Genomic DNA, 25,779 nt, shown 5'->3' with positions numbered 1-25,779 from the left:
CTGCATTTATATGGACTGCATTTTATATAGTGCTTTTTAACAGACCCTATGGCTATCCAAAGCGCTTTACATTTTGCCTCACATTCACCCATTCATACACCGAAGACGATGTCAGCCATGTAAGGCGCCATCCAGCTCGTCGGGAGCAGTTGGGGTTAGGTGTCTTGCTCATGGACATGGGTGTCTTGGTCAGGTGGAACCGGGGATTGAACCACCAACCTTCTGGTTTGTAGACTACCTACATGAACCACTGAGCCACTGCCGCCCCACATCAATATATCAAAATAAATATTTTCACATATTTTTATATGTGAATATTTTCATATATCACAATATATCAAAATAAAGAATAGACCCTCTGCTTTAAAAAAAGAAGAATGTTTAATTCTAACTTCATGCATTCCTTTTATATCAACACTTGAATATGGGTAAGTTTCATAAAGAAAAAGCAACATTTTGAACTAAAAGCAGAGAAAATCACATTTTTGTCAAAGAATACATCCAGATCAGATTCAGCACGATAATCAAACACAGATGAGTAGATTGAATCCATCAACACCCCTAATGCTTGCACAGTCCTGTAGCTTGCCCAGGGTTGCCATTTCATTCTGTAACATTAGACAGTTTTGGGTTACATGATGTTTAATAATGATGATCACGTTATTTTACATATGCATCTGCTTACATACGATCGCCTGTTTTTGGGTGTCTTCCTCATCTGCGTTTTGATCAGGAGATTCTGTACTTATTCAGAAGATGCAAAATAGCGCCCCCTAGCCTCTAACAGTTAAGACCTGGAACATTTTGTGTTTGGCAGGGAAGCATTTTCTCACAAATAAGGGACAGTTCCTTGTTTAGTTGTAGGAGAGAGAGAGTTAAAACCTACTTTTATAAATTCTTCCTTTAGTTTGTCCGATTTTACCCAAAATCAAATCATATCATATCTTCAGACTGTGCAGACAAAAAGTTATGTATTTTGCATAGATAGGCAAAACCTTTTTTATATACCGCCACAACAAAGCTGAGGCATGATACCAAAATGACTCTGAGGCTGTTTCTCTGCAATGCTTTGTTTAGCTTTATACATATTGGTTCAACATAAAGTAATAAAAAATGAATGAAAAGACCACAAAATGAAAAGATGCTACTGATTTTTTTAAAAATAACACATTTCCCTAAAGGCTTTTCTGTGTAGCAGAAAAATTTAGCTTTTCTACACTTTTTACCCTACATTTAGATCTCTGCACAAAGTATGTGTTTAGAGCATCAGAAAGAGGAACAGGTTTACCCACCTTCTCTGTGTCTATGCCTTTGGTCATGGCCCATGTGGACACAATGTAGTCCATAACTCTCTCGCTCAGTCCTTTAGGCACCTGATAGAGCTTCAGGAAGTCTCTCACATTGTTCAGCATCTCATGGTAGCGATTGGTGTTTGTGTACATCTGCTGAAAGATGGTGGTCACGTTTCCAAAGATAGTGGCGTACAGAAGAGCTGCAAATCAGAAAGGGGAGAGAATGAACTACAGGGCACTTTAGAAAGCTCCTATATATAAAAATCAAAGGCTAGACTCAAGTCAGAGTGTCTACAAGTATCTGAAAAGAAATGGGGGTGGTCAATTGCTGGTCGAGGAGAGTTTTAAATTGATGCTAGTGTGTGAAATGGAGATCAGGCACAATTTGGACTTTCTCTGTGTTTTAAAATCAATGTATTATATCTTACCTATCACAAAGTAAAACCTGCATTACTGTTAAAAACATGATTCTAACTGAGAAATGAAAATCATAATTTAATTGACTAACTGTATATGCATGCATATTTTTGGATTAAAGCTCTTTGCAAATTTTCACACAAAATTCATGTTTCATCAATAATTTTATGCTTTTACAAACTTAGGATACAAAGTTTAATTTAATTTTAAACCAACTTAAACCACACAGAAACAGTAAGTATATTACTATTATCATAATAATGCAGAAAGTGTTAATATAGATATATACACCGATCAGGCATAGCACTATGACCTAATATCCTAATATTGTGTTGGTCCCGCTTTTGCTGCCAAAAAAGTCGTGGCTTGGACTCCATTAGACCCTTGAACCAGCATTAACTCCTTGAGCAATTCGAGCTACAGTAGCTCGTCTGTTTGATCGGACCACACGGGCCAGCCTTCGCTCCCCATGTGCATCAATGAGCCTTGGCCACCCATGATCCTGTCGTCAGTTCACCACTGTTCCTTCCTTGGACCATTTTTGATAGATACTGACCACTGCAGACCGGGAACACCCCACAAGAGCTGCAGTTTTGGAGTTGCTCTGACCCAGATAACATTTTCGGTGAACACAATCCACCGTGCCATTAGGCATTGCCAGCTAAAACTCTATAGGTCAAAAAAGAAGCCATATCTAAACATGATCCACAAGCGCAGGGGTTTTCTCTGGGCCAAGGCTCATTTAAAATGGACTGTGGCTAAAGAGGACAAGAACAACCCAAGTTGTTATCAGCGCTCAGTTCAGAAGCCTGCATCTCTGATGGTATGGGGTTGCATGAGTGCATTTGGCATGGGCAGCTTACATGGGCCCTCTTTCAGGGAAGACCTTGCATTTTCCAACATGCCAGACAATGCCAGACCACATACTGCATCAATTACAACATCATGGCTGTGTGGAAGATGGATCCGGATACTGTAATGTCCAGCCTGCAGTCCAGATCTTTCACCCATAGAAAACATTTGGCGCATCATAAAGAGGAAGATGCGACAAAGAAGACCTAAGACAGTTGAGTAACTAGAAAGCCTGTATTAGACAAGAATGGGACAACATTCCTTTTCCTAAACTTGAGCAACTTATCTCCTTAGTCCCCAGACATTTGCAGAAACGAAAGAAAGAGGGGATGCCGCACAGTGGTAAACATGGCCTTGACCCAATTTTTAATGCCATGAAATTTAAAATCAACTTATTTTTCCTTTAAAATTATACAATTTCTCAGTTTAAACATTTTAAATGTCATCTATGTTGTATTCTGAATAAAATATTGAAATGTGAAACTACCACATTATTGCATTCTATATTTATTCACAATTTGTACTGTCCCAACTTTTTTGAAATCGGGTTTGTATGTGTGTGTGTGTGTGTGTGTGTGTGTGTGTAAGAATGTGTGTGTATGTGTCTGTGTAAATATACTGTATATATCAGCAATTACCAGTGAATAACAATATTTCTTAAAATATAAAGTAAAATGTCTATTTAAATAAAGAAATATAAAGTAATACAACTTATTATTGGCTACTAAATATGCCAAATGTCAAAGAAAATTTCGAGCCTTCACAGAAATATCTTCTAAGCAAGAGCCAGCTATGAAGCTTTTTATTTTTCTAATATATATTTGCAAGCAGACTGGCAATATCCCCCTAATCCTATCCCAACTTACACCCGAGCGTTTCCATGGAAACACAGACCAAAATAGTTTCTGAAATCTATTGTTATTTTGTTACCAGTATGTTCTCAGAGGGTGGACAGGAAAATGGCTTAGACAGAAAGGATGATCAGCATCGGCAGAGAGGTAAGATTCCAGTGGAAACCGAGAAGTGTGGGTAATGCACTTTAAATCACATCAGTGATTGACAAGATCCCAGTCATTCAGAGAACAGAGCGGGGTCTGTGCACCAGTCATCCTTTCATTCAACCTCTTTTGACATGCATTCCAAAGACCAGCGGGAGCTTGATCAACATTAATAGTCTATGCAAACCAAAGCATTAATTAACTGCCCATGTGAGTGAACGCAGGCTGAGTGATGATAATGGTGTTTGCACTATAATGCAGCAATTCATTTTTAGCCAAGATACCAGTGATGCAGATCAATTTTGAGCCAGTGATTTATTCATGTGACAGTCGTCTGCCTGTTTTTACTAGTCTAATCAATATGAACGAGCACAATAAAGAGTCATCAGCAGCGACATATTTTAAACTTGTCTTGTGCGTGTAAGACAAATTCGTGCCAGCCCACATTATAAAACACACCTGAATGATAACCAACAGAGCACAGACAGTGTAATTTATACACACATGCAATTCAGTTTTACATAATGTAAATATGTGTTTGATTGGTAATTAAGCGGGGATTATACAGAGCTTACAGTTAAAGGGTTAGTTCACCCAAAAATGAAATTGATGTCATTAATCGCTCACACTAATGTCGTAATCTCTTGAAGCATCGAAAATACATTTTGGTCCAAAAATAACAAAAACTACGACTTTATTAAGCATTGTCTTCTCTTCCGTGTTTGTTTTCAATTCTCAAATAAAGATTCAAACAGTCATGAATCAGTGAATCGACATTGGCGATCCGAATCATGAATCAATCCGCTGATTCATAACCGTTTGAATCTTTATTTGAGGTTTGAAAACAAACGCTGAAAAGAAGACAATGCTGAATAAAGTCACAGCTTTTGCTACTTTTGGACCAAAATGTATTTTCGATGCTTCAAGAGATTCACATTAACTAACTAATGTCACATATGGACTACTTTGATGATGTTTTTATTCACTTTCTGGACATGGGCAGTATAGTGTGAATAGACTTAGATACAATGTCGGACTAAATATAAAATGTCTTAAACTGTGTTCTAAAGATGGACGGAGATCTTACGGGTGTGGAACGACATTAGGGCGAGTCATTAATGACATCAATTTCATTTTTGGGTGAACTAACCCTTTAATTGATAGGATTGTTTTTTCAGTGGCTGTGTTCACTGTTATTATAAAGGTCATGCAAGAACATGATGAACTACAAGAATCTGAGCTAACAAAATAGGGAATTGCACTGCATTGCACAGGCTGCGAAAATTTTACATTTAGAGCTAACAAAAAAAAAGAGAGAGAAAAATCAGCTCATAAGGAACATAAACTTTACTAGGAAAACAAATGCATGTTTTACTGTTTCAAAGTTTCAGGTCTGTATTATTTTTTTTCTAAAGAAATTGATATTTTCAACTTGCAAGTGCTCATTAAATTAATCAAAAATGACAGTAAAAACATCTGTAATGTTACAGTAGAAATCTGTTCTTTCGAACCTGATCACAGTTTCCACAAAAACATTAATGGTTTTCAACATGGTAATAATAAATGTTTCTTGAGCACCAAATAAGCATATTAGAATGATGGTGAGTAAATGATGACAGAATTTTCATTTTTTTTGAGTGAACTATCCCTTTAACTAAATAAAAAATGCAAAACTATAATAACTTCGTTTTTCTTGCATGGAACAGAAGATATTTAACAGAATGTACAAGCTGTTTTTTCCCCATTCAACACAAGTTGACAGCTTGTGGAGCAGTTGGGGGGTGGGCACATGGAGTTAATACTCCATCTCTTTAGCTCTCCGTGAGCATCAAGCCCCATCAATTCTGCATTACTTCGCATTCATGGCCTAATCAAATCTACTGAAGACATGATAGTGGGTGGTCCCCTCATGAGAAGGAAATATTATATCCCTATGGGTGTTGAATAAATGTTGATTGATGGAGTCAAAAGAATGGTTGCATGTTAGCCAGACATCATTTCTCATCGTCATTTCTGGCACCATCGTTTTCATAAATGTCTTCTCTTCTCCCCTGAAGCAGACATTTTCTCATTAGGTCAGGGTAATAGCCAATTTGGTGCCATTTTATGGGGCGGTAATGGGAATAACAAAGGCCTTGCAGATGCACTTTTGATGATGGCTGATGGAATAAGAAAGAGTGGTACCGGACTGGAGAGGATTTTCCATTGCACTGGATTTGTAATGCGCTGAATGCAGAAGGAGGAAATAGTCAACCTTGCCCTTTGCAATTACAGTAAAATGATACATGTGCTGTGAAGGAAGCTTGCCTTGTGTCGTTTATTGTTTTCAGATAGATGAGTTTTGAACTACTGAGTGCATGTAGAAGGTCCACCTATTAAAAATGTCCATGCATGTCCTGAAATGGCCCATAATAAATAAAAACTGTTTATTAGAATCATCAAAATATTCTAATGCAGGGGTTTTCAGACATAGGGTCACAGTCCCTAGAGGTTTGTGATGGAACAACTGCAGGGTTTTGTGAGATTTTTATATAAATAAAATACCTAAAATAAAAATTAAAGATCCCATGGCATCATTTCAAGTGTTCGTTTTTTAAATAAGTTTAGTTTTATTTCTTTATCTGATGCTATAAAAACAGGGGATGTGACCTTATGATTGACAGCTGAGATCGACGTCTTCTCTGAGTGAAGATGTCTCTGAGGCACTAACAGACTTTTTTCAGGATTTTTGGGAGCAGATTGGAGCTTTAGCTTTAATTTCTACATTTCCATAACTGTTAATTTCATGTCAACATAATGAATTGTTCTTTATCTTTTTCACGGTCTATGGTCCAGACAGAGAGAGGCGGAGATCTGGAGAAAGATTGCTGAGAAAGTGTACAGAGTTGTTGAGAGCTGTGAGCGTGAGTTTATTTTGTTTGTATCTGAGAGCTCTGAATAAACACGAGTAAACTTTGCAACGTTATTTCTCTCACAAAATGCTTTCACCACAACAAACATGACATGAATCATGAAATACAGCAAGAGGAAGGGATAGTGCTTTTGCACCTTAAAGGGATAGTACACCCAAAAATGAAAATTTGATGTTTATCTGCATCTAATTCTAATTCTAATTTTTGGGGTAAACTATCGCTTTAACAGCACTTTGGACAATCATGCACTGCAGATATACGTGTGATTGACAGATCCGAAGATTACAAAGAGTGTTCTTTGATAACACTCTGCAGTTTAATCATTTAAACAACAGATTTGTTTCATGCTACTAACAGACACAACATGAAGTTGATGGTTTTAGTCACTGGCTTGATTCACTGATGCATCAAGGCTGGCTGCAGGACTGACAGTTTTAAATGATTTAGAAAGAAAGTCTGTGTGAACTTGAATGATTAGCTACACACAGAAATCACTGATCACAGATCAGGCATTAATGAACACTGTTACTCACTGTTTGTGACGGTGCTGTCGAATCCTTATGGTAAAGCATGTGCTGCTGGCATCCACTGATAAACTGAATCCATTCTCTAATTCTCTGGGCAGGCAAAGCAGAGGAAGGGACGGAAACCTTTCCTGGTGTGACGTCATAACAGGAGAATTCAAGATCAGCTCATCTGAGCTCTCATTTTCTCAAATGCCAGAACTCAGTTTACACCGATCAAAATTTCTAGCCACTTGGGGACAATATTCAGCTAGGGGAACTCATATTAATGTTGAAAAACCTTGGGACCTTTAAAAATAAAAATTACATTAGCTGCTAGAGGTCGCTTATTCAAGCTTGATGACAACCGGAATCTCGCAGAGCTTTTATTATGGTGCAGACGACCATTTCTGGCTTTTCTGGTCATTCGAACGCAGTGCTGTTTTATCATATTAGATACATTATTTGAGTGTGTTGAAAGGTTTGAAAGTTATAATGCTAATCTCTACGTTCGCTCAGCAGCTACTATGAGACACTTGTCTAATTGAGATCAATATTACACTGTAAAAAAAAAAAAAAAATCATGTCTCCAATTGAAAACTTTCTAGTGACTGATCACATCTAAATTTTTCAGTTGGCCAAATTGAATTTCTGTGGATTGATGCAATTTAATCAACAGAAATTAAATTTAGCCAACTAAAAAATTTAGATGTGATCAGTCACTAGAAAATTTTCAATTGGAGACCTGAATATTTTTTCCAGTGTAGGCATGGTAAAACATGGTACTTGCAGTACATCAAGAAAACCAGATTTAAACAATAAGACTAACTGTGTTGAGCTGTATAACAATGATTTGTTTTCTGTCGATGAATGTATCCAAACAGTTGCTCACCTGTCTAATAAATTTTTTTTAAAAACACACAAAAAAAACAACAACAACATATGATGTCAATGATAGGTGACGCATGGACATGGTCTGTGTCCTGGTCAAAACTTCTCTGGATTAAAATACTCTTGGAAACATTTGGGATCATGCAAGTCAACAAAATATTAACATTGTTCTAGTGTTTTTTGGACATTTTTATCCTAAAATCATGCATATTGTCCCTTTAAAAACCATTGAAAAGAGATAAAAAATTGTTTGCAACAATGAATTTGGGTAGAAAAAAAAGTTTATCATCAGAAAGTTTTGAGTGCAATTTAAAGGGATAATTCACCAAAAATGAACATTTTGTCATCATTTACTCAACCTCAAGTTGTTCCAAACCTGTATAAGTTTCTATGTTCTGCTGAACACAAAAGAAGATATTTTGAAGAATGTTTGTAACAAAGCAGATTGACTAGTATTTTCCCCCTACAATGGTAGTCAATGGTAGCTTGGATCGGCTTGGTTACAAACATTCTTCAAAATATCTTCTTTTGTGTTCAGCAGAACAACTTGAGGGTAAGTAAATGATGACAGAACTTACATTTTTAGTGAACTATCCATTTAAATATATGTAAATAACTCAGTGCTAATTAATATATCTGAAAGTAAATAGCAATTGAATCTAACAGTTTAGGCTCTGTTTAATTTTTTTTTACATAATGTTGAAGTATTTATATTTTTATTCAAATTTAAAAAGGGTATACATATTTTTTGTTGAAAAGGTTCATCTTAGTGTCAGACAGCAGATACAGACAAATGGACATACTTAAATACAAGTACTTGTTTTCTTTGTTTGGAAGTAGCAATGTGCTTTTGAACTGAATGTCTTAAATGGTACAGTAAAATTGTGATGTTTGTGTTTTTTTATTGTTGTAATAGTTGCAGAAATCATGACGTCACAATATTTTTTATCAGACAATAATCATACAGTCAAATATTCACATCGTGACATCCCTATATTAAGGTACTTTGAAATGAGTAATTTTTTCTTAAAGTGCATAATCAAGAACCTCGTTTAATATTGTTAGATTTTTCTGGCCTAACAACATCTAATAGCTCAAGTCCATTTATCTTCTTTTAAGGGTGTTTACAGAAAGAAAGAAAAATAATATAAATGATTTTGTTCAGTGTTTAATCACAATTACTGTCTTTTTGAGTAATGAGCACAGTAAAGGATCTACACTAGACAGTGATTGCCAAAGGCATCTGGGTCACAGTATCACTCTGTTCAGCCAGGTGTTAATAGCAACGGTTTTGATTCATTCAAATCTTCAAATCAGGATCTTTCATACACTCAGCTTTGCAAAAAGCTCAGTCTCAGAGCGATCCCTCAGAGCACCTTCACTCAGAGCATCAAATGAATGATTCATTGCTGCATTGAAGAGGTGGCAATCTCTAGGATGTGACAGTGATATTAAGAGTGATGACAGCACTACAAAGCGAATCCCTTGTAATAGCTCCACTGCTCAATATCCAAGCTCTTATTAAATATTTACAGGGCTGACTCATGCGCTGCTCCAGTGAGCTGTGCTGCCCGGTGGCACAAAGTCGTGAGATGCAACCCCGCAGAGTCCACACAAGCCCAGCACGAGTAATTGTGTTGAACACACATCAACACCCCCCCCATCCCAAATAAAAAAATAAGCGCAGCAACGCAGAGCCATATTAACAAGATTAGGAAGGCGATGACTTAATACGTGTAAGTACAGATGATTGTGCAGGGCTGAGACCCAGAGCTCCACAGTGCCTTGATTTTGTTACGCGCGAGAAGTGGCCCTGTGAGCTCTGAGATGTATGCGGAGGAACTCAAATGTACTGTGTAGTCAAGCTTGCTATTCAATTCCTCCTCTGGCCAAAACTTTCACACACAGAAAAACATGGTCTGTGCAGTGTTTGCGATGTATTGAGAGACTGCAATCCACTAGGAAAAAAACAATTGTTTTTATATATATAAATATATATATTAGGGCTGTCAAGCAACGACAAGATGAATTAATCTAATTCATCTCAAAATAATCGCACATCAAATTTGGCTGAGAAATGACTCCCAAAAGATAATTTAAAGTCATTATTGTGTTAGAAATCTAATAGACATTACAAAAAGTAGCTTCAGAAATAAATACATTGGGGTTAACTATACTTTTAATGTTTTTATTAATATGGAAATATATATATTTTTTAATGAAATTATACCTAAATAAGAAACCAAAACTACGGTGGCCCAGTAGTGCAGCCGTACTAAATGAAACCACAACCCAACGGAAACAAGGCACAACACAACGAAACCACTAGCCTGACAAGCCAGACCCACATCAAGATGTTTGGTCTGGAAACTCACCACTGACAGCTCAATCCGAGGGGCGGGATAAACGGTTGTCTTTCAAACTCCCTCTGCACACGATAGGATAACGTTAGCGCTACCACCAACCAGAGCAACGAAGGTGAAACAGAGATAGTTGACAGATTAAACATTCGCCGTATCCGGTTGGCAAAACTCTAAACACATCTTCCCTTTTTAAGAATGACTTCAGTGCCGTTCTTTTCTTAGAGAAAAGCTTAAGCGTGGTCAAAGCTGATTCGAAAGACCGCCGTCCGCAAGTTTCTGTGTTTACTAGAAGCACGCAAACGCAACTCGGCTGTCGTCATTATGGCCCCGCCCACCGACTCTATACACGATGTGATTGGCCTGGCAGGAGTTTGGAGATTACAGCTCAGAAGGGTATTGAGAGTTGCTAGACGACACTCGCAGGCAGATTAGATTTGCTGCCGCTAGGGTGCGTCTAGATTTCTAGGCTACAAAACCACCACAACACAACGGAAACGAGCCACAACACAACGAAATCACCACAGCACGACGGAATCGCCACAACACAACAGAAATACTCCCGACCACGAGGGGGCTCTCGGAGTGCAATAAAGTTAGTTTTCCTTGCCATTGCTCTATAGATTGGCCAGTCTTACAAAGATATAAACACTACCATCAGTTTTACAATGTCTAACCACTGTATATCAACATGAAACATCAACTCAAAATCACCTACAGGCATTATAACTGCATATTTATACTCAAAAAACGTTTGAAATACTTCAAAATACTCTGTGAAATACTTGATTCTGATTGGTCAATCGTGCATTCCAGCAGTATGTTATTTCCAGATAACAACCGCTCATCCGGGTACTACATTTGACATTTATGCATTTGGCAGACGCTTTTATCCAAAGCAACTTACATTGCATTGCACACATTTTACATTTTTGTCAGTTCTTGCATTCCCTGGGAATCGAACCCATGACATTGGAGTTGCTAGCGCCATGCTCTACTGGTTGAGCTACAGGAAAGCCACAAGTTATCTTGACCGGTACTACTTCTATGCTTAACACTGGCGCCATCTTGTGGCTGTTAAATACTTAAACAGCCATGGCTACAATGGAAGACTTCAAGGTGGGTTTCCTTTATACAGTTTTAAATATGGACATTTTTCTGTCCATATTTAAAATATGCGTGTAAAATATGGCCGTGTAATAAGCGGGATAATGTACACCCAGCCGGTTGTTATGCAGAAAATTACTTTTGTTGCTTTAACAGAGATAAAGTGTATGATTTACATTTGATTATTCTTTTTTTAAATTACCTGAATACTGTTAATTTACCTGAAAAACATAAAGCACAGATTATTTCAGTATTATTTTTTTCCAATGTCGTGCAGCCCATATATACGCAAAAATATAATAAACAATTTAATTAACAAAATGATGTGTGCGCATATATACATTCCAAAACATTCTAAAAACGTAGTTTGAAATCGCCGGTGTTTTTTATGTCACAAACTACATTGTATCCAATCACGTCAACGTGCGAGCGGGCTTTAGCATAATATTAACTATGCTGTGAAGAAGGGGAGTCTCAAGAGAATCTAGGTTATCCTGGGATATTTCTGTTGATATGAAAAATCTGTACTTTTAGCAATATAACGGGTGATTTATGTATATGATGTATATTAAAATATTATGATGAACTACATGCCTTTCTCCACTATGTTCTAAGTTGATCAAAGTGCTACTAAAGATGCTGATTTTTAGAAGGCAAGCTGAGATGGCGACCAGGAACATGGTTTGTGTAACTCGCTGTTGTACAGCATTTACTATAAGTAACATGAGTGAGTGGATCTCTAAACTGGTGCGAGAGTGGAGGCGGGGCTAATTTACATATCCATGGTTCCGCGTGTCCTAAGTGAAGCAAGGGTGTAGAGTTACAGCGAAGCTATTTTAAGGCATGAAAAAAAATTCAAAGGAAAAAAAAAACATTTAAAGATGTCATTTTGGTGATCAAAGATGAGTTTTAAGGGATAGAATTATGGACTACAGGGGGACTTCAAACATTTTAGATACTGATTAAGAATAGGCAAAATGGCATATTTTAATGCACAATAGTAGCATTTAGTGCTTTTAAGGTCTCCGCAGTCATTTCTATTGAAGAGCTGAAGAGCCTTCATCAGCATGGTCTGTTTTGTGTGAGTCTGTGCCTCTTTGAAGTGTATATTAAGACTGAAACTTGAACTCTATCACAGCTTGATCAGGATGAACTGAACCCCAGAGAGCAGGTGCTGAAAGATAAGTGCTTGCAGTCACCATACTGACATCAAATTCTACACAAGAACTTTCTGTAGCTTCTTCATGGAGAATAAAGTTTATTTTGCAAATTGTGAGCTTGTTTATCATGCTTCTGCCAAAGTTTCACCATCATTCTGAGGATTAATGCAACATCTTAAACAGTAGTTGAGCTAAGGAGAAAACCTTTTCGCTCAGGAATAATGATTAAAACTGATGTGCTGATGTTAGCTTAACCTTAATTGATTTAGATTAAAGGTTAAAATCAACATGTTATATCCAAACAGGTTTTTGTTCTGGAGTAATGGCTCTAAAGTATAACAAATGGAGGGACAGTCCCCCTGGGGCAACCTGGGGTTAAGCACTCTGCTCAAGGGCATAATGGTAATAGAGCTATGTGCTGTACTTCAGGCGTTAATGAGCATGTGATTCTGACCGATGGAGACCAATTAAATCTACAATTTGAGAACAACCCTCTGCCGCCGTCTCTGACTTTATCCCTCAGTGCTACTGCGTATGAGAGGGGCTCTGTCAGAAGGCAGAGACGATGGTTGTCCACAGTGGTCTACATTTAAGTGGACTTGTCAGGGAAAAACCTTCCGACTTTATGTTCAAATATACAGAGCTAAAGGCCATGGTCAAATAGTTTTTTTTTTTTTTTTTTGTTCAAGTGAATGTGTTCACTGTTTGCTGACACATCCCTCCCTAAAGCAAAGCACACACATACCTGCTATATTCGCCCACATTCTCTTAAAAAAAACACACATATTGTTGCAGGGGATAGTTGATGTGTGAGCAGTGTTAAATGTTCACAGTCAATCCTCACCTCATCCTCACCTGTCCTAATATCCATTCAGCCCATCACTAGTACTGTCTATCCATTTAGATTTTAAACTCATTTATTCACTGAGTGATTCGTGGTTTGTAACAGAAAGGAATTTGAAACCCTTCTCACTGGAAATTGCAGCGCTGTTACAGTGTCTGGCACAAGGAGTAATGCAACTCCTTTGAGCTTGCGTTCTGTTATTGACTGCTCCGTAGTTCAAACTAGTGAAAGAACTAAAAACAGTGCTATTCGTTTGTTTTACTGACCGAGAAACCGCTTCAGATGACAGTGAACAGAGCTGCCCAAACTAACACTAATCGATTCAGACCATTATGCAAATGTATTTGTTTAATTTACCAAAAGGAAAGAATTGACTAAAAAAAATGAATTCACAAATGATTGGAATTGCTGGTTCAGACGACACACTTAGCTGCTTAAATATCAACACAGAAAACTTTTCTCAGGCCATTTGGAGCACTGCCAGAGTACCTACTGCTGCCACGTATCTAACCAAATTTTGCAACACTCAGGAGGTGGAGGTGGCCTCGGGACAGATGGAGATGATTGGCTGGCAGCTATTTAAATAGCCCTGATCTACAGTACCTGTCTGTCTATATATCTATTTGTAGTATCTACCTTCCTTTCTGTATTTCTGGCTTCAGTATCTATCTACCTGTATTTCTAACTGTCTATCTATTGTACCTACTTACCTACCTACCTATACTCGGCTGTCTTCCTATCAATCTACAGTGTCTATAAAGGGGAATGCCACACCACCATCAGCCGGAGTGACTGCGTTAATGCCCTATGAGTAGCAGCATTGGTTTTCAGCGTGAATGCAGCAAAAAACGCACCAAACAAAGGAAAGAGCTTTGCGGTTGACTGTACATAGATTTGACGAGAAATCTGAGGTATATTTTTTACAGACTGCCGAAAGCTACAGAAAACCGAAGCAAATGGATCGCTGCAATTCACAGAAACAACTGGACTCCAGGCAGCGAAACATGGATTTGAAGCTATCATTTTGTGGCAAAATGCTGGGTAAATCATACCCTACATATGGTGTTGTTATATATTATAAAGCAAATTTCCCTGTGAACATAATGATTTACATAAATACAAACTAGGTAGGTCTAAATCCGAGACTTGTATTAAATATAAATATATATATTGCAATTATGCAGAATATAAGATGGTAAATATACTGATGGCATCAAAATCAGACACATATAAAGGTCAGGAAATATGATTCCTGGCTGCATGTCAATATCCACCAATCACTGGATTTTAAAGGAACACTTATAGAGTCCATCCTTAAGTTTAAACTGATAATCATTTGTTTTACTCGCAGTTTCCCCAATCAAATGCAGTCATGCAGTAGGCTCTTTGCACTCAGTCCAGCTGAGGGGGGAGTGTTCTGGTGGGAAAGTAATGTCAATGCATACCCTCTATAGCAGAGGCAGTATGGCATACTTTTTTTGACCAAAGAGCCATTTTCCCACTTAGCATTTTGATATTTCTGTTTATTTGGCTGCTTGTGCGTGCTGCGGTACACAATAAAAGGATGAATTAAAGTTTATATAGCCTACTTTTAATTTTTTTTCTGCTTTTCTAAAAATGGTTTTCGCCATTACCTTAAACAAGCTACGGACCTGTTAGAATCCCAGTGCAGGAGCTGAAGGTTTACCACAGAAACGTAAGTGGTTGATTGCTGTCCAACTCGTGACACTCGCGAACAGCTCTCAATATGCACGTTGGCTGGAACAACTTGAATATTAGTATCATAAACTTTTCATTAATTTCGATAGGCTGCTTTTTCTGTATAGAGAGGATTGTGTTGCTTGCATAGGTTTCCAACCACATCTCTATAGTATATATGTGCCTACATATGCGTCTTTCTCTACAATATCTATATACCTACCAACCTACATGTCTGTCTGGATGTCTGTCTATACACAGTATCTACCTAATCCACAGTACCTACCTGCCTACCTGCCTGTCTGTCTTTCTATCAATCTCTACCCCAGCTGCAGAACAGTGTAGGCATATCTTACAGAAAAAAAAGAGAAAGAAAGAGACTTGGGTTAGGGTTAAATTTATTGGTTATACATTTTATTCAATATTGCTGTTTTGGGGTCTTAAAGAACAGAAAGTGTAACATTAAATGTGTTTATAGATGTGCCAAGCATCATATACACTTTAAAAGTAAAGCCAAATGAGAGGAAGAACTATGAAAGAAGCCTTCCATCATAACCAGTGGACTGAAGCGAGCTCCATTGATCAATCTCTGTGCCAAAAACAAACAGTTGATACTGCCTCAATGTAGTACTGACCACCATAAATAGAATTCAAAACCACGGTATAACTCAGTATACATCTCTCTCTGTCTCTCTCTGTCTCTGTCTCTCTCTCTCTCTCTCTCTCTCTCTCTCTCTCTCTCTCTCTCTCTCTCTCTCTCTCTCTCTCTCTCTCTCTCTCTCTCTCTCTCTCTCTCCCTCTCTCTATATATATATATATATATCTAAAAGCCCACCAGATATAGATTGAAATTAAAAGCAGAAATACTGATGCGAGACCAAGATGAGAACTCAGATCAAACACCCCCACTTAATAAAGATGTTCAAACACATTCTTCAAAGGGATATTAAAAGACAATTCCTTTCAAGAAACGATACATGTGATGAGATATTTTCTGTCCTTTCTCTCCCTTCCACTTCTGTTCATAAATCATCACTGGGAAATTGTTTGACGTTATGCGAGCCCATCAGCAAAGCCCTCTCCCTAGATGTACAGACGTAAGACTGCTGATGTAGTGATTGGTAAAGACGTCCGAATAACGTGACTCAGTGCTAATGAGGTTTATATTAGCATTCTTTCAGATTGATGAGTCATCCCCCTCAGAGATCTCCCTGTGCATGGTTTATTCAAGAGGAGAAAGGAGTTGTTCCTTACACCTCTGCAGTAATGATCAGTGCGAGGAAAATGGAAGGTCCATCTGGACAGTAGAGGTTAACAGAGATTTGATCAAGTCATATATATAAAAAAATAGCTAGATTTTTCACAGAAGAATTTTCTGCCAAAGGACAAAGCAAAAAAAGACCTCACGATGTCTCTGTATTATATAACAGTCTTGAGCAGTGTACTGAGCTTATTTAATACACAGTCACAGCCAGGTCATCATACAGGCATGTCAGTTTTAAGTTCCCTATTTCTGTGTGAATAAATACATGTTATATACGTTTTATTTACTTAATAGGTGAAGAACATATTCTCGGCTCACTAATGAAATTATGCAAATCAGGTAACGAAAAGGGAAAGATATCATTTACAAATCTGCCACAATCAAGGAGTGGAAGATGCCACATACTGTACATATTGCTCTTTTCATTTACAAACATAACAAGTGTTGGGTTGGTGAGAGATTATAATGAATTGTTAATTATCAGGAGGTGAGGCGCAATATTTGTGTACTTTATCTTAATTACCAGTGAAAACAATACTGTATGATAATACAATCTACAGTGCTGCAATCTTTCATTGTTTGGACTAATATTGATTTATATATCAACATGCTTGGAGAATTCCCTCACGGAACAATGTTGCCTATTAAGTTGGACTACGGTTATTATTACTGACTGTTTACTTAGTTATTTGTGAATAGAATTCATGTTTTAGCGCTGAAATGCCACAATAAATTGCTGCGAGTTAGGCTTGCTGCGATAGTCTGTGATACCAGTGTTACATACACACACGGATTACATCACTTGCTCACCACTGTCATTTTGATTTATAGTAATGCAAATCAGGTACTTCAGTTAGAGAACAGACACTACAGTTAAAAACTAAGAGCATTGCTCATGTAAGCCCAACGAGAGATGCAGCAAAGATCAGAAGCAGGAGACAGATTTAATTTGTCACATGACATTCCTCTGGCTACAAATGGTAAATGGACTGCATTTATATAGCGCTTTTATCAAAGCGCTTTACATTTTGCCTCACATTCACCCATTCATACACCGACGGCGATGTCAACCATGTAAGGCGTCATCCAGCTCGTCGGGAGCAGCTGGGGTTAGGTGTCTTGCTCATGGACACTTCGACACTTGGTCAGGTGGTACCGGGGATTGAACCACCAACCTTCTGGTTTGTAGACAACCTACATGAACCACTGAGCCACTGCCGCCCCGCGGAAGGGTACAAGGTTGTTAAACTCTAGTTCAAAGGACACAACTGTGTAATTATGTATTGGTGTGGGTATCTTGTTATGCAGCTTACCTGTGAATTGTCCAGAACAATTTTCCCTTAAAGGGACATATAAAGTAAAGAAAAGAGAGTGAGGCGAGCTGACTGACACGTAGGAAGATTAGATTTTTATGTGAAATGGAAAATTACCTATTTGGCAATATTTTAGATATAATAATAATAATAATAGATTTAATTTATAACACTTTTCATTCTGAAGAATCTCAAAGTGCAACAATGAAAAAAATGGAAAAATAACAAAAATGAATAAAAAGTAAAAAAAAAATAAAGAATAATACAAACAATCAACACAAAAAAGCCTTTCTGAAAAGAAAAGTTTTCAGTTCAGCTTTAAACTGGCCCAGGCTCTGTTCTGCTCTCAGCTTACTGGGAAGGCGGTTCCAAAGCCGAGGTGCAGCCGAGCAGAAAGCTTGATCCGACATTGGTACGAAGCCTAGTGGTGGGAACTTGAAGAAGCAGGTGGCCGGAAGATCTTAGGGTGCAGGTGGAGGATTTCAAAGTGATGAGTTCCTGTAGATATGAAGGTGCATATCCGGTGATGCATTTATGTGTGAGCAGGAGGATTTTGTAGTCGATCCGGGATAAAACAGGTAGCCAGTGCAGTGAGTGTAGGATGGGAGTCCTCATATTTACGGACTCTCATAAGGACTCTGGCAGCGCTGTTCTGGATGTTCTGGATATTTCTGCCAGAAATCCCATTGAAGGGATTGAAGGGATCCCAAGGGGTTGGAGTAGTCAAGACTGGTGGAGACAAAGGCATGGACAAGTTTCTCTCCATCTGGAAAGGTTAAAAGGGGACGGAGTTTGGAGATGTTTCAAAGCGAAGGTGGTGGAAGGAAGTTTTACAAATGTGCTTAATGTGGTCATTGAAGGTCAGCTGTGGGTCAAACCGAATCCCTAGGTTTGTGACTGAGGAGGAGAAAGTGATGACCTGGTCATCAAAAGATGATCTGATGAGGGGTGCCAACCAGTAGTCCCTCAGTTTTACTGGAGTACAGCTGGAGGAAGTTAGTTCCCATCCATGCCTTAATCTCCTCAAGACATGTGGTGAGTCGTGACAGAGCTGTGGAGGGGCTCGGGGCAGTTTTGATATAAAGTTGCTTGTCATCAGCAGACATGAATAAGATTGGGCTGAGAACCCACCCCTGCGGAACACCACATGTAAAAGGGAGCAACCTGGACTCACATTCTACCAAAATAACACGCTGAGTCCTGTCAGAAAGGTAGGACTGAAACCACTGCAGTGCTGCTCCAGATAGTCCAACTGTATTGTGGAGGCAGTCTAGGGGGATGGTATGATGAGTTGTTATTTGTGGTTGTGGAGCTGAGAGGCGGCTTCCTTCTCTAGAACCTTTGACAGGAAGGTGAGGTTGGAAAAAAGCTGCTTAGAGTTTCCAGAATTTTTATTGATGAGGTTGGAATATAATTGAGAGTGCGCACCTTTCAAGGACTTAAGATAAGCTTTTTGATGGTTGCGGAAGGCAAGCTTGTGGACAGTTAGACCAGAGTATTTACAGCGGCGTTCCAGGATACGGCCCTCGGTTTTCATTTGCCACAGTTCCTGAGTGAACCAGGGAGCAGAGCCTTCAAAGTTGACTACCCATGTCCTGAAAGGAGCATGGAGGTCAAAAACACTGCTCAGAGATGTATTATAGTGATCCACTAGTTCGTCCACTGTTGCAGATACTGGGCAGTTGATGTTTTGTTGAAGGTCTACAGTGATGGAGGTTGGGTCAATTTGTTTCCAGTTCCGGAAAATTATTTGGCGTTTGGGTCTGATAATAGGCGCCAAAAATGCAATGGCCATAGAGACCAACTTGTGGTCAGACACACCCATAGATCGTATACCTCCAGGCTCTTTATGGGGCTTGCGTCAGTGATGACCAAATCTAGGGTGTGGCCCTTCATGTGCGTGGGAGCCTTCACATGTTGCTGGAGACCAAGACAGTCAATCAAACTCAGGAACTCAGTTGGAAGATGCCAGGAGGGTTTGTCAATATGAATATTAAAATCACCAAGATTAACAAGTCTGGTTGACATGGAACAAAGTGATGTAAGAAGATCATGAATTTTAGGGAGAAATTAGGAGTTTGGTTTGGGAGACGGTATATGAGAAGAACTGTCATGGAGTATGGGGGTGCAGTGCAGTACACTGTTGTCCACTCCATGTTTTACATTTCTCCCAGCGCTAGAGGCTCTGTTGCTACAAATTCCCAATGCGGCAGTGTCCTGATGACATCATTGAAATGCGACAGGCGCAGCTGAAGAACAGGTGATGGGGATCGTCGTGGTCCCATGCAGGACGTAAGCAAAGTTTTTCCGGGCACTTCTGTGGATGTACCGGGGTCGGCGCAGAAGTCCAAGTTGTTTAATGGTTGTATTGCAAGATGGAGCAGTGATGCAGTTGAGACTCAGCAGTTGAGAAGCGGAATATTTTAACATCATGCCGGACGCTGATGACGTTAGCCCGGTGCAAACGCCCCTAATCAACCGGCAATATCAGACAGTACAAGCTCACTAGTCAACAGGGCCAACAGCAGTAATAATTTCCCCTTTGGCAACAATGGACACCAGTGACTCGATGGTCTAAATGTAGGCTCATCAACAGCAGGACAACAGCGGGGCACTGAAAGCGATTGTTGCTATGCACCAGGTCCGATTCAAGGCCAAACTGCAGCGAGACAATACACCATGTAGCTTAAGCCTGAGGAAGAACACCAGTGAGCAGCCGACACCCAGAAGAGAGAGCAGCTGCAGTGAGTAAGCGCTAAATGTTCTTCAAACTAGAATACCGTAACAATTCAAACAAAAACAGCAGAGAAGAAGTGAAAAACAGCTCAGTGGCCGCCAGCAATCAGCAACAGTCCCAATTCTAGACTAGTTATGATCATAATAAAATAAAATAAAATCGAAATCTAACAGTACAATTAACTTGATTTTGAGTGGAGAAACAGCGAACATACAACACCAGTGTCCTCTCTCCCTCGTTGCTAGGCAACCTGACCAAACGCTTTAAACGCTAATACAATGTAAACACTAATGCTCAAAATATTTAAAGGGGTAGTTTATTGCCCTTTTTTTTACAAGATGTAAAATAAGTCTCTGATATCCCTAGAGTGTGTATGTGAGCATTTTTTAAGCTTTTTGAGGGTAAGCAACAACATGCCATTTTGTTGTGTGTCCCATTAAATGTAAATGAGTTGCTGCTCATGGGGTGGAGCTTCAAGAGCTAGTGATTACCTCATGCAGACAGGCAATGAAACCTTTTATACTGACTTCAAACAGCAGTCAGACAATAATGGAGAGACTCGAGCAGAAGTGACAACATGTAGAATGCAGCAGGATGTTTCTGAATGGTTAGTTGATGAATTTATGTAGCTAAAGTGCAGTTAACTTAGACTGGGTAAAACCCAGCCTGATCTGCCCTGCGTCATTTTGATTTCACCCTGCAACTCAGTCTGGAAACCCGTGCATTCATTTCTACTGCTTCTGTTACACTTTTGCGGAAACCAATCACAGACTGGCTTATCCACCTGGTGTGCTATTGGCCGGTTTAACATGAGAAGCGATGGGCAGGGTTTATGTCAATTTCAGGTTTAGTGATGTCACTAACCTGAGAGGAAGCTTGTGTAGTCGCTACCAGCTGTTTGTTGTAGTCCTTAAAAAGGGATTTCTGTAAAAGAAAATATCTCCCTTTGCTTTGAACTTTGACCATCACAACTTTACAGATGTTATTTATGCTCAAACAGCAACATTACTCACTAACTAAAGTTAAAAAAGCTTTCTTCTGAGTTCCCAGCCCTGACATATTTCAAGTAAACTGAACTGTTTCATTGTTTTAGTTGTATGAACTCAATTCCTTTAATTTAGTTAAACTGAAACTGGCTGGGATTTTTTATTTCCCAGCATGCTTTGCCCAAGGCACTCTAACAGGAGAGTAAATGCTAAATTTAAGTGTTATATAATGTTTTTCTGCAAGATTAATGGTAAGGGAGATTTAGTGGTGATTAAAGTTTTGTCATACGAATTTAGAAGAGTTTCTGTTAATGTGGGTTTTTGGAGAGTTACTATTATGGCAACAAGAGGTGCATGCTGCTTGGTTTGAGAGCAGGTAATTTACATGTTTTAATTTGCCGTACTTAAGTAAGTGCTATACCATGCTTTTGGTAACATGTTAGCGAATTAGCAAGTTGGCATTTTCCGAATTAGTTTGTTATAGCTAGCAAAATATTTCTTAATTTAAAAAATCTAATTCAACTTTTTTGAGTTCTGAGAATGTATTAGGGTTTAAGTAAAAAAACTGATTTGCAAGAACTCAAAATAAACAAGTTAATTAACTAAATCTTAAATGTTAATTGCTATCAAAATGTATGAGTTAGCTAACTCAGTACTTCAAGTTAGGAGCAATTAACATGCACAAGTACTACAAACTCAAAACTTGATAGTTATGCTTACTTAAATTTGGGAACATCATAACTCAAAATGTTTGAGTTAGCTCAACATATTAGGTGTTACAGTGTAGTGAGCCTGAAAACATTGAAGCAATTAGTTAATTTGCCTGATGAATGTGGCAGCACAAGGTGGAAAAGAGTAAAAGACTCCAACAGTGTTGTCACACTTCGATTAGCCGGTGGGAAAGATTTCCCGTCACACCCCTACAGCAAGTGTTTAGTAAATTAACATAACAGTATATCTGATACGATTCAGTCAATTTTTAGCTCTTATAGGGCGATGACCCAGATGAGTCAGTAATTGTAAGCTAATGCAATGCTCTTGTGCTTGGAGGAATAAAGTCGGCTCAGTTCCAGCATCAGCCCAACAGCGATAGATGCCATAACACACCCGGTCAGGTTCAGCAATTACTACAGAGCCTGGAGGCAGACACTATTTCTGTCCATCACTCTACTTCTATCTTCCTATGCTGTACTTCTCTCCTATATTATTTCATATCCCTTCTCTGCACTTTGAAAACTGTTATAAACATATTTTGTCCTCTAATAGTAATAGATTCTAATAAGTAATAAAAGCAATGTCAAATGCATCATGATAAAAAGTTGCACTATGGTCATTAGTCTGAATCTCACAACAGCAAGTTCTTGGCACATGACTATGACATTAGAGTCAAAAAAGCAGAGTGAGTTTGACAGTACATTCCTTCACAGCTGTCATACAGCATACAGCCTGTGACTCCTGTGTGCTGTCATCCAGGGTTTGCTCATGAGCAAGTGCCACATTCACAGTCAATCTGTAAGGTGTCACTTAAGCCGAAAAATTTGTAAGGTCCACAGCAGGGTAAAATAAATAAATAAGACCAGGCTCCAGGAATAATGCTACAAAATGACCTAAATGATATATGGGTCATTGACAAATAAAGCTAAATCTTTTAAAAACTGATGTAGTGCATTTTTACATAGGAGTTCATGGTTGACTCAACGACTGCAAGGTGCCCAGGTCCTGTGGCTGCAAAACAAGCCAAAAAACATCAACCCGCCATCAGCGTGATGGACAGTTGGTATGAGGTGTCTGTGCTGATATGCTGTGTTAAGTTTTTGCCTGACTTGGCGCTGTCGATTTTGGCCAAACATCTCAACTTTGGTCTTTTCTGCTTAAAAGACATTGTTCCAGATGTCTTTTGTCTACAGGTTTGTTATTTCGGACACTTTCTTAAGCCCTTTATGCATTCATCGGAGCACCCACTCTTTCTCAATAGTGAGGTCAGTGATCTCTCTCAGCTTACAAGAACAGATTTACAACAAGTTCTCTATCTGCCCGAAACGAACCCTCTGCTGCATTAAGTAACCTCCTCCTCTCTCTGCATCTCAACAATCAATACGCCACCTCAGAGAGGCACTGAGTCTCCTAAAGCAGAGGATGACCACGATAGTGTCTATCACTCACATTTTCCACATCTGCCTCTGGTTTGTACTCATTTTCAACTCATTAGGCAATAGAAACAATGAAATATATTAAAATGTACATAGATCACAATATTTTCTGCACTAACCCAGGGACTTATGAGTCTCCAATTAAGATGAAATAATTGTACATGCAATCATAATATAGTGTATAATGATGTTCTTAAATTAGAAATAATTTGACAACAAACTCAGCTGTTTATGCTGTTTCTGTACAATATTGATTGTAGGATCAATATACCTGTCATTTGAATGGACTGCTCAAACTATGTATATGCACGATCAATAAACCCTGTGGACCTTAAACCCCTGACAAATTCTAGCTCCTACTTAAAATGCTGCACATAATGATGCATTGCATAATACATGTCCGCCACTGTCCCTGTTTGCTGTAAGACATGATAGGCAATCTAGTTTCTCTTTCCCATGACAGCAGCAGGGGGAAAAAAGATTTGATTTCACATAATAGTGCAAACCCAACATTTCTTTGCAGTGTAAACAACAGATGATCATCAGATGTGCGCATTCAGGAGAGAATATTCATTTGAGTAATTATACATTTTTTCCCCAAATGGGTTCGATTGCCGTTCAAATAGAACAATGAGCATTTTGCCAGGTGCATTGAGAGTAAGGCTTTCAATACAACTTGCTATTTTTCGACAGTTAATTATATAATAAAGAAATACATGTAATCGTGTCCTGTAAGCCATGATTAATCCCAAAGTAAGTAATATAATGCTAGTAATTAGTTTGATTTTTTTTTTAGCTTTTGACATATGAGAGGTCTTTGTACCTTTAAAATATCCATTTAATCCACTTAATATCCTTTAAGTTCCATAGCTTAAAACATCCTCCTCATTATAAACAAATCATTTATTTAATAAAGCTCCAAAAACATCCTATTGGGTAGGGGTGGGTAAGAGTGTTTGCAATTAAAATGCTGTATGCTATTTTAGGATGTTAGGGCTGGGCGATATGGAACGGGAAAAATAAATAAAAATAAATTATTTATTTATTTTTACTAGTCAACTTAAAAAGTTAACTACAACATGGTTCAGGCAACATTATGTTTATTAACCATCTGGTTAAAAAAAAGTTATATTCCAAGTGCACCACACCTGAAGTGATCATCATGTTGTAAATGTTGTCAAAAATATCGATATTTCGATATGTATCGATACTGGAATATCTGAAACGATACGATTCTCAGTTTTTACAGTATCGATACCAGCTGCGCTCTCCTCTCCGACCGACAGCGAGTTGACACACACCGGCATATTCTCACTCAGCCCGGTTAACCTCTGAGCACGGTGAACGCACGTTCTGCTGGACTTTTTCCTCATGACAGTGTGTTAGTGTTAGTGTGTGATCGGTCTGAATTTCGCGCGGGATTGCACATAAATTAATTCTACTAATCCCCGCAGATTTCGTGTTCACATCTGAAGCGCACACATAGCCTACCGTAATAAAGCCGCCTCTGACATGATACAAGAGCAAACATTTGCTTCTTTTTCCAGCTTATTATTGGTCAAATACACTCAAAGAATTATCAGTGCACATCTGGAAGAGTATTAACGTAAACACAGTCGCAAACAGTTCAGGAGTAACAGGAGGATCCATGCGTCCGTTAGTCTTAAAGGGACCGCAGTCATTTGTTATTCAAACTACAAAAAGACAAACGATCAACTGCTCTTGACTGATCAACTTGTGTAACTTTAATAGTTTCATCTGTACGCTATTGAATTTTTTTACAAAGAACATTATCCAATGTTGTTTTAAATGTAATTACTGTGCATTTTTTTATTCAGTTTCTTATCTGAATGTTAGACCTACCTGAAAAAATAAAGCAGTCTATTTAATTTGTATCTTCTATTCTATTGCATTTATTTGTGTTATTGTTTGTAATCTGTTTATTTGTTCTTATTTTATTACTGTTTACTTGTCTTTTTAAATTCAATTTACCATTCGAAATCAAGCTTCCTTGTGCTGTGTGTAAGCTATTGCAACACAATTACCCCATTGTAAAAAATACATTGAGATAGCAAAAATTTGTGAGATAATTTTAATAGTAATTGATCAATTGATCAATAATTGTTCAAATCAAAACGATGCCCAACCCTAAGGAACATGCTGGCCACATACATTTTTAGTAAAAAATAACAATGAATAATAACAAGTTCTGTTTATCTTTTTTTTTTTTTACTGTGGTATCGATTTAGTATCGATATATCGATATTTTAGTCTGGTATCATATCAAAGTCATAA

At 38.3% G+C, this 25,779-nt stretch overlaps 1 protein-coding gene across 3 annotated transcripts in view; it reads right to left on the bottom strand.

Annotated features, from left to right (window-relative positions):
- The window catches only part of kcnh5a (potassium voltage-gated channel, subfamily H (eag-related), member 5a), a 139,431-nt gene that overhangs the window by 42,233 nt on the left and 71,419 nt on the right, over nt 1–25,779 (bottom strand). For all 3 annotated transcript variants that reach the window (XM_067417035.1, XM_067417036.1, XM_067417037.1), the window contains one exon: nt 1,293–1,492. In XM_067417035.1, the coding sequence (XP_067273136.1) occupies nt 1,293–1,492 (200 nt within the window). The remainder of the gene's footprint in view (nt 1–1,292; nt 1,493–25,779) is intronic.

This window comes from Pseudorasbora parva, chromosome 15 (genome assembly GCF_024679245.1).
Source record: "Pseudorasbora parva isolate DD20220531a chromosome 15, ASM2467924v1, whole genome shotgun sequence".
Taxonomy (NCBI): Eukaryota; Metazoa; Chordata; class Actinopteri; order Cypriniformes; family Gobionidae; genus Pseudorasbora; species Pseudorasbora parva.
This window is presented reverse-complemented; position numbering and strand designations above follow the sequence as displayed.